Source organism: Squalius cephalus (assembly GCF_949319135.1).
Source record: "Squalius cephalus genome assembly, chromosome: 1".
Lineage (NCBI taxonomy): Eukaryota > Metazoa > Chordata > Actinopteri > Cypriniformes > Leuciscidae > Squalius > Squalius cephalus.
In genome coordinates this window covers 58,320,817-58,331,381 of record NC_137122.1, presented here as the reverse complement: position 1 = coordinate 58,331,381, position 10,565 = coordinate 58,320,817, and the positions used below count along the sequence as shown (strand labels likewise).

General features: G+C 42.2%; 1 protein-coding gene across 1 annotated transcript; it reads right to left on the bottom strand.

The window, feature by feature from the left end:
* Positions 1-313: 313 nt before the first annotated feature.
* Positions 314-10,280, bottom strand: LOC307168151 (galectin-3-binding protein A-like). The gene is made up of 5 exons (XM_079887798.1): positions 10,084-10,280; positions 7,668-7,871; positions 7,449-7,580; positions 4,452-4,713; positions 314-1,576 (listed from the first exon to the last, which is right to left on the bottom strand). Exons 1-5 carry the CDS (start codon positions 10,142-10,144, stop codon positions 544-546), a joined length of 1,692 nt encoding a protein of 563 aa, XP_079743924.1. The 5' UTR covers positions 10,145-10,280; the 3' UTR covers positions 314-543.
* Positions 10,281-10,565: the final 285 nt, after the last annotated feature.

Below are 10,565 nucleotides of genomic sequence, written 5' to 3'. Positions count from 1 at the left end.
ATGGCGGCTCTTCCTCGCAACCTAGAGGACTTAAAAGGGATTACTGCTAACGTCTTGGTGCCAGAGACCACAGGACACTTTCATGGGTCTGTCGAGTCCCTGCCTCGGTGGGTTGGTGCTGTTTTGGCAGCACGCGGAGGACTAACTGCATATTAGGCAGGTAATCATAATGTTTTGGCTCATAAAGATGATTGAGCTTAATCAGATTTACCACTTTACCAGCTTATGATACCAGCTAACCAACAGTATAACAGGATATAATAAGAAAACTGCAAAAGAAATTATGAACATGTTTTTTATTTTTATTTTTATTATGCATCTTTAAACAATCAAAAATTATTAATGTCTGACAATAATCATTACATGAAAAAATCAAAATGGTTAAATGAAAACCCTTCACTTATTTTTAAAATGATCATAAACTGACAGTGAACATTATAAATGAAGATTAATGATTAATTTGAAGATTAATTTGATTGATTTTAGTAAACAGAGCCATACTAAAACAGTGGCAGAAAATTAGCTGATGTCAACAGTGCGCAATCAGATATACTCTGGACGCACAACAAATCTAAAACTGTAGTCATCAGGACAGGGGTTAGGCAGGCCCATACTGCTGTTATTTGGAATCACTGCCATGTCATTTTTGAAGTCTTGGACATGAAAGACATTGTTTTGATTCTTACAGGTGAGAATCAACCTGTTGCTGAAGCGAATGGTGTTAGCGTAATAGTTCTGATTACCATATGCCAAAAACCTTGCAACAGGAAAAGATTCACATGAGACACCATAGTTAGAGCATTCCTGAGCACTAAGAAAAACCTGGGCTTGCCACTGGACCATCTGATCTTTATAAAGAGTACTAGGGTGTACATGAGTGGAGAAGGTTTGGATTCTGTTATTTTGGCCATAATTGTAGTGATAGTATGGGTAATAGGTGGTTGTGTCATTGATAAATACACTCCACTCATCAGTGTAGATTCTGGGCAGATAATCATTACTCATGTTATCCATTTTATTCCTGATCTTAGAGAAAGGCAGAGCATTGAACTGAAAACCTCTGAGCAGACCAGTTAGGTACAGTTTCTCATGATTCTGATGGAGAACACTTGAGGAAAACTGCATTTCATACAGTTTATCCACTGGGATCAAGAGGAAGCGGATGTGATTCAGGAGGCTGGCCTGTTGTTCTGAACTAATTTCATCACCTTTGTCTTGGATCCATCTCTCCAGAGCTTCAAGAAGAAAAGCTTCATCCTTCACAATCAGGTCTGAGCGCTGCAGCAGAACGTCCATCATGTGAAAAGAGATGGTGCTCCACAGCGGAGAGCTTATGAGGAACTCACAGTTCCAGGAGAGATACTGAAGGACATTCTCCTGCAGAACAAGGTCACCTGTGCGGACGCCATACTCGTACATTGATAGCTGTGTCCGGAAGGTGTTGTCTTCAGGAATGAGTGAAGTGAAGAGCCTGCCAACATCCTCCATAAGCGCCTTCACTCCGAAGATAAATGACAGCTGATGGAGACATTGAGCCGAGGTGATGGAAACATCAATTTCACGTGTGTACAAATACCTGAGCAAAAACAGATATTATTAGTTTCTATGTACTGTGTCATTAGTTCTAAAAGGGGCCATCCTCAGAAAATTGTGTTATTTGGGCCAAAAAATAAAGGATTCACGATTTGTATTATTTTGTTGAAAAGGTTACTGCAAAATTTACAAAATCTTATTTTCCCACCTCTTCCAACATAGGGCAACATATCTCCACCTGTGATCAAATATGGGGCTTTCAGTAGACCAACTAAAAATTTACAGCCAGGTCCGACCCTAATATTTACAGGGCCAAGGAGAATTTTTTTTTTATGGATGCCTCCACATCCCCCAGAACTAAATGAGCTATTTATTGTTGCTATTGCTATACCTAATGCTAAAGTACTATTATTTCAACCTTGTCATAGTAGGATTATAATTTATATAAATTGTCACAGTCAACAAAAAGAAGAAGAAGAAAAAAAAAAACTCAGAACAAAATCAATAATCTATTAAATTTTCTTTCGAAATTATATTGTTTTGCTTAGGTGGACGGAACCATTATTTTCCTGTTTATCACTGTAAGGCCGCTTTGAAACAATCTGTATTATATAAAGTGCTAAATAAATAAAGGTGATATGACTTGATTTGACTTGAGAGAAAGGGCCCAATTAGGTATCAGCCTCCCCACCGAATGAAGAAGCAGGGGAGTAAAAATGTCATGGGGAGTAAGATTTCCATACAACACCAGCAACAGCGTGTGGAACTGGGAAGTGGTTGTAGCTGGTGGCTACAATATAGCTATGTAAAGCTTAAAAATAGTCTATCTAAAGGTTTGAATACACTACACAGAAAAAGTCTCAGATTACGATTGTAATCCTTGTTCCCTGAGAAGGGTTAGGGTTAGGGTAGAACGAGAAGCTTTACAAGGCTACAAGGATGCTTTGGGAATGCCTCTGCGTGATTATGTCTGAAGCACGTGTGTGAACTTAGTCCATTGGCATGACGGAGCATCACAGGTGGGGTGACATCAGGAGCAGGAAGCTATAAAGCGCACCCAGCTTCTAATAGGCCGAAGCAAGTAGATCACAGAGACGCAGGGAGTATGGCAGCAAAACGCAGCGTCTCGTTCACTTCTCAGGAAGGGTTACAGTCGTAACCTGAGACGTTCCCGTTTGTTTCGCACCATGAAGTGAAAACCCTCCACTTCAATGCATACAATTTTGTTGTGGAGGGATATCTGGAGTGAAGTATGGTCTCAACAACCTCAGTTGAGAGACCTGAGTCTATGAGTTGGTCCCCCTCAGAGGCCAAACCCACAGGTTCCATAAGTCTGGGCAGGGGTGAAGAATCGTGCCTCCTGCCTGAGACAGAAGTTCCCTCCTGACCGGAATCTCCAAGGGAGAGTCGTCGAGGAGGAACACTGGGTCTGAGAACCACCCTTTGTTTGGCCAGTACAGATTACACGGTCTCAGCGGACCCTCTCCAGAACTCTGGGAAACAGAGCAATCAGAGGAAAAGTACAAACATCCTGAGACGCAAACAGATCCACTTCCGCTTGGCCATACACTCCTCATATGAGCTCCACCACCTCTGGGTGAAGTCTCCATTCTCCGGGCCTCAGTCCCTGTCTCGACAGGATGTCTGCTCCTAAGTTTTGGTACCCTGGAATGTACATCTAATGGTACATCTGTCATGAACATGACGCAATGACAATGAGCTCCTAACACGGGACCTTGAGACAAGAACCAAGGCTTCCTCCATATACCAAGGTGTGGAGACACCTGCACGTAACCTTGATTATGCGGAGTGGGTTCCCCCTCGGGGGAAAACCCCTTGGGACTGACTCAGATGCACTGACACACTGTGCCTGAGGCATGACCTCGCTGGAAACCTCTGCGCCCCGAAGCACAGAGGGTGGCAGGGGTGGCAGACACTGAGAAGGAATGGGCACCACATAATGAGGTTGGAACCACTTACACTTCTCTTTACGGTCTCGTAAACGCGAGATCGAGCCACTAGATTCTTTATTGCGTAAGACTTTCTTCTCTCGAGAACAAAAGTCAACAGGGGCAGAGCTAAAACTCCCGATAGTGCATTCCTGTAATCGTCGGGAAATGTTATGAATGAATAAATGCTCCCTGTATGTGCATGCTCCTCGTAAGCAGGGAATCATTTAAAGTCATGCTCCTCGTAAGCAGGGAATCAATTAAAGTCATTATAAACACAATAAACTTACATGGAACCATGCACCTCTTTGATAGGAGATGCAGGACAAATGAAAACAATAGGTGAATGAGAATGAAAAAATCGGCTCAAAATATCAACCATGTTAGATCTCCTCCAATTGGATGGAATCATAGTCAGAATCTGAAATCTAAAAAACAGAGTATGATGCTAATTGTGGATGATAGTGCATGGACGTCATGTTTACAAATGATTGGAATTCACTAACATACACACGTTTAACTATCAAATCTGATTTTTACGAAGCGTTTGTGAATCTGGAGAAGAGTTTTCGGTTAGGTGCGTTTTACACGCAAATTACTCATATAACTCAAATAATAACATTCAAAAATAAGTTAATATATTTACGATAGTTTAATGAATGAGGCCCATTGAATGTCACCGGCCAGTGTATTTACACTGGCGTGATTTTAAGCTTCAGTATTCTTGGATAAAGTTGTTTTCCTCATAGCGTAAGATGCTGACAAATAAATGAACTTGTCATCAAGCAGTAATAACTTTCGTTAATACCTTTTATTTCTAAGGTGTGGCTTATTTTTTTTAGATCCACAACCTTAAATATTCCAGTTTATCCCATTCATTGTCTAGACACAATAGGCCACCAAATACACCATTCCAGAGAATCACACAGAATAGACTGAGAAAAAAAAGTGTGCTATTCTGAAACTTACCTGAACAAAGTAGGGACATGACGATGGCACGCCTGGCTGACATCCACTGTGAGGTTTCTGGACTCATTTGTTATGTTTAGTTCTGGATAAATCATGAGGATCATACTGTGGGCACAAATAGTAAACTCTGCCTCTTCACTGAGGTCTCGTACATTAATGCTGAAATCACAACCATATCCACTGTCAAACAGAAGACCAAGATCTTCAGACAAACCCAGACTGTTATCCACAGAGAACTGAAGATCGCTGGTTATGTTTGTACCTGCAAAGAAAATGTATAAAACATTAAAATGTTCCTCAAGTTCCTGAATCTGATAAAAAGCTGTGGTTAAAGCATCTAAAAAATGACAAAAATTTCTGTGGAAAACATCTAGGTTACTAATGAAAACACAGTTCCCTGAAGGAGGGAATGGAGACGTTACGTCAGACGTGAACTGACAAATTGGAATCTCACCTGAGAGCCCAATTCCCTTAGAATGTAAACTAAGCAAGCCAATGGACATTGCAATGCAAGCAAATCTTGCCTCGCGAACCACCCCCCACAAAGCGCCATGAATGGAAGCGCGCTGCATTCGCTCAGTTAAGTTTTCCACAGAGGAGCTGAGACGGTGTGTCCCAGCCATTCAACGTTGGTACAGCAATTGTGGCGAACGGGACGTGACATCTCCGTTCCCTCCTTCATGGAATGTGGGTTATATTAGTAACCTAAACATCCCCTATTAGTCAGTCATGTTCGATATTACACCAGACGTGAACTAACGAATTGGGATCCCTAACAAAATGCCACAGATGCTGCCCCTTCCAGTGCCCCGCATAAGCCGCCTAACGGTCTCGAAAGGTCCAGACTTTAATGCAGAAAGAGTGTCCATCACTGCTGTTTCTTCTGACACTGGGAAAGTGTGCCTATTCCAAATGGAAAGGGACGCTACGTAGACCACATCCTGCCCGTAGGGAAGTTATATGTGGAAATTACACATATGGACTGACCGTTAGGGCAGTGCTACATATCTCTGTAGAGATATGGATAGGAAGGCGTCCGTGGTAGATCCAGCCTAGCTAAGTAAATAACGGCAGAGACAGCTCTGCCAAGGGAAAGATGTGGGCTTGCCAACGGGGAAGCTGTTCCGTGGAAGAATACACATGTGGGATCACCCGTAATCGCAAAACATGGGCACCTAGTCTAACACAGGGGCTAACCTTCTGGGCATAAACACAAGTGCTAGACCTAGTCCCAGACGCCTCCGTCGAGACACCAGGCGGGACCCCCCAATTACTATCTACTCATAGCCAGTAAATGCTAGGACACAGGTTCTACATGGAGATTATAAAACTTTTTTCAAATGTGTGGGGTGTCGACCAGCCCGCAGCTGTCTGTCAGTGAGGCCCCGTGCACCAATACCCAGGAGGAGGCAATGCTCTGAGTGGAGTGTGTCCTCACCCCAAGGGGGCATGGCTAGTCTTGAGCCTGATACTCCAAGACTATGGATATCCACTATAGGTTGTGTAGGTTCACCACCTGATCCCTGAAAGGGCTGGTGGGAACCTTGGGCACATATCCAGGCTGGAGTCTCAGGATTACATGAGAGTTGGCCGGCCGAAATTCCAGGCACGTTTCACTGACTGAAAATGCATGTCAGTGAAGTCATCTGATAACTAATATTGTTGGGGGGGGGGGGTACTTCTGGGGGTAGCCACCTATGTCCTCTGCGTCCTATCCAGACACCACCCGTGGAGGTTCCAGAGGTCTGGACGCGGGTCGCATAAGGTGCTCCATCTCTGAGAAAGCAGGTCCTTCCTCAAAGAAATTTACCAGGGAGGGGCTGTCATGAGGAGCACCAGTTCTGGGAACCTCCTCCCTGACCTTGCACAGTGTCTGTGCGAGAAGGCTCACTTGGGGAAACGCATACTTGCGTCGGCCCCGAGGCCAGCTGTGTGCCAGCACATCCTTGCCGAGGGTCTCCTCAGTCAGGGAGTAAAACAACTGGCTGTGGGATGTGTCCAGAGAGGCAAACAGGTCTACCTGTGCGGCTCCGAAGAGTCTCCAGATCAGCTGGACTGCCTGGGACTGGAGTCTCCATTCTTTTGGGAGCATGGGCTGTTGTGGGAGTTCGTCGGCTGCACAATTGAGCTTGCCTGGAATGTAAATGGTGAAAACCGACCTCAGATGCTTCTGACTCCAGACATGCAACGGGAGTGTAGACCACCCTCATGGTTGATGTATGCAACAAGTGTTACCTCTGCGACCTTCGTGAAGACCCAAGGCAACAGTGACAGCCCGAAGGAGAGGACCTTGTACTGACATGCCCATCCCTCGAACGCAAAGTGTAAGAGTTGTCTGTGTCAAGGGAGAATCTAAGCATGAATGTACACGTCCTTCAGGTTGATCGCTGAAAACCAATCTTGGGGACAAATTCATTCGAAGATGCATCTCTGCATTGACATCTTGAACGGGAGCTTGTGAAGGGCCTGATTCAAAACACACAGGTCCTAGATTGGCTACAATGAAGTATGGGCTGTTAAGCCCTGGCTTCATATCAGCTGGAGGGGCCGGCTCTATCGCGTCCTTTGCTAGTAGGACTGCGATCTCTGCACGAAGGACAGAAGCATCCTTGACCACCACTGAGGTGAACTCCGCCGCTGAACTTGAGAGGACACCAGGCGAACTGAATTGCATAGCCGATCCTGATAGTCCAAATGAGCCAGCGAGAGGGTCTGGGAAGAGTTATCCAGGCTTCCAGATGGCATACAAGCAGGGTCAGAGGGACTACCGACGTAACCGCAATGGGGCAGCGTGGTGAAGCACAGGGGCCCGACCTGGAAGGCACAGTGTCTCGGAGTGGGGACTGAGTGTTCACGAGGCAGGGGGTGCATGAGAAGGCATCAGGAGAGATCAGGTGAGATCCCAATTCGTCAGTTTACATCTGACGTAACGGCGAACATTACTGACTGAAGAGTTTGGGGAGTTGTAATTTTGGTAAAATCTAGCAGATGTCTTACCAGTATCGCAGGTCACTCCTGCATCCTCTTTATGTGAGCAGTCAGTAACACCCCAGCCTTTGAAGCAGCATTCCGACAGTAAGCTCTCTGAGCCACTACAGTTCATGTCATCCAGCCAGATTGGACCAGAGCCTTAAAAGTATAATAGAATAAATATAATACTATTGTTGTTATCACAATGTGTATCAATCAAATTATCTTCCTCATGTTGCACCATACCTTCACCATATTGTCCTCCAGGCGTAACTGAGATTGCTCCAGGGAAACCCATCTGACGACACACTACTTGTGCTTCAGCCAGGTCCCATCCGTCATCACAAACTGTTCCCCACTGTCCATCATGATAGATCTCCACACGACCAGATGAAGGCAGATCTCCGACGAGCCTCACTCTGCCCTCTCGCTTAGGCTTTGACTGCTCATCTGCCACAAGCAATGTTGTTAATTAATATGTTGATTATCATCATTATTAAGATTATTATGTTTCTACCATTTTATATGTTTGGGAACAGTTCTTCTAACCCCAATTGCCCAGACAGCAACATAGTATAAGCCCAGATCCGGCCCACATCTGCCCACACCTGGGCAGACACTATATTGCTGTCTGGGTGATGGAGTGTGTAGCTTTTCATTTCTTAAACAAACATTTAGGAACACACCTATTTGGCACACCGTCTGTTTACCTGACCAACCCTCAAAATCTGTGTGCCGAACTGCGCGACGCACTGGACAGCGTGAAGAGAATGCATAAGCTACATTGTAGTGAAGCGCAGAGCACAATCGATTTCCTGGGTAGACTATGAAATAACATTTTGAAAAATAAAGTGAAAATATCGCCAGAGATAAAAGAGTAATTTTATATTTATTGCTATCAATCACTGTCAGAAATGAATTAAGCCAAATACCTAGATTGTTTTCTAACATATTAAATTTGTAGGCCTATGACATCTTTAAATTTAAATTCTTAAATTTAGTCAATAAAATTTGAGTTTGACACAAAATCTGAGGCTGTTTCAACCAAAAGCATCTTGTGCTGCATAGGTGGCAAAGAAAGAGCATCTGAATTTGCTTTTAAATGTATTTACACAATTTAATGCTGCTCAGAGAGGTCAGTAAATGCCTTTTAACAGCAACTGCAAATGCATAATGCAATTTGATTAATTTTATGTTTTTAAGATAAAGTTTTGAAAACAGAAATATTAAATAAATTACAAGATGATGATTAGGAAATATCGATTTCATCTAAGCCGGTGGCTGGAAGTCAGTAATAATTCTTGTGTTTCACTTTCCTTCAGTTATTCTGCTCACTATCATCAAGTGTCTTCAATAATCGAACGATCATCAATCAATTAATCATTTAAGTACCTTATTAACTGATTCAGTGTTACTGGTTGCTCCCATATAACACTAGGTGGTGTAAAAGCAAAGCATCTCGCTGCAGCCTGCGGTGGACATCCAACCTGGCCCGCATATAGTGTGACCTCAGAAGCTACGTCCATGTCCAAATACGGAACATTCTCATTGGCCTGTTTTATTTTTTTTCAAACCAGTTCAGCGAAAACTCTGCCCTGCAGCCGATTCTTAAGATTTTATTGGTCATGTCAATCACATTACTGATTGCCTACACCAAACACTGAAACTTACCCGTCATTGTAACATTAAGCCTAAAAAACCCTTTTAATCTAGAAACTACATACTGAAACTCACCTAATGTGAGTTGGATATTCACCGCAGGATGCCCTACTTCGTTAATTTAACACTGGGGACCGATGACTCAAATACTTTGAGTAGCATAAACATACTTCAATTGAGTGAATGTAACTCATGAAAACATTGTAAACATGTTGTCACATATTTTTTTCAATACATGAAAAGAGGCAATTGCTTATGTATTATTCAATATTGTAATATGAAGAGTTCACATGCAAAAGCCTCTAAGTGCCATCTGAAATTTTCTTCTAGAATGATAATTTTTATCAAGCTCATATATTTAAATTCAATAATTTCACTTAAATGGCAAAGTGAAATTACTGAACTTAAATATACGAGCTTGATAAAAATGATCATTCTATAAGAAAATTTCAGATGGCACTTAGAGGCTTTTGCATCTGAACTCTTCATATATTAACACAATATATTATTATGTCAATTTTTCAATTAATTAAAACAATTTAATTTATCTCTTTCCATAAGGGCAATGCAATTACCTTTGATTTTATTGAAATGAAAAAAAAAAAAATTTTTTTTAATAAAAATCAACATTAATTGCGGGTGCAAAAGTCATGGTGATTCAATGCAATTGCAATGATGCATTAACATTGTTTTAATGGTTGCTTGCTACCTGAGTATTTTGTATACATTTATATAAATGGTTCATGAAAATGTGCTCAGAAAGCCCAGAACAAACAAAACAGAGCAATTTGTAAAACGAATAAGACTATATAAAGGACAGTATTGGCTGTGTAAAATCAGATGAGCAGCTTTGCATACCCAATAATTATACAAGATAAATTCTTATATTTGTAAACACATGCTGTTTTTGTCTAAGATTTATACAGAAAATACAAATGATTACGGTATGAAGGTCATATTGTAATTCAAATTTAAAGCAGTGGTATGTTCAGATATTACTAACCAAACAGAGTCCAACGCTGTGCTGACACAGGTAGAAACAGCAAGGCCCACACAAGGTACATGTCCAATCGCTTGGCGGAAACTCTTTACACCAGCAAATTAGGATGGAAAAGATTCATGAAAGACTAACAATTCCTCTTGTATCTCATCTAAATATCTACCAAATCAGGTCAAGCATTGTGAGATAGGTATCACTTACATGTTCTACACTGTCCAATCAAATTTGAGGACTACCTTAAATTTCATTTCACGAGAAAACAAAACCTGTGGTGTGCAGACAAAACCTGTTTGACTGCATGGCTTTAGGTTTGCCACACACACACACACACACACACACACACACACACACACACACACACACACACACACACACACACACACACACAAAATCACAATAATACAAACAGCAGGTTCCCTTATGTAATACTGCAAAATATAATGCGATATACTACATAATACATTTCCATATACTGTATGTGGAAG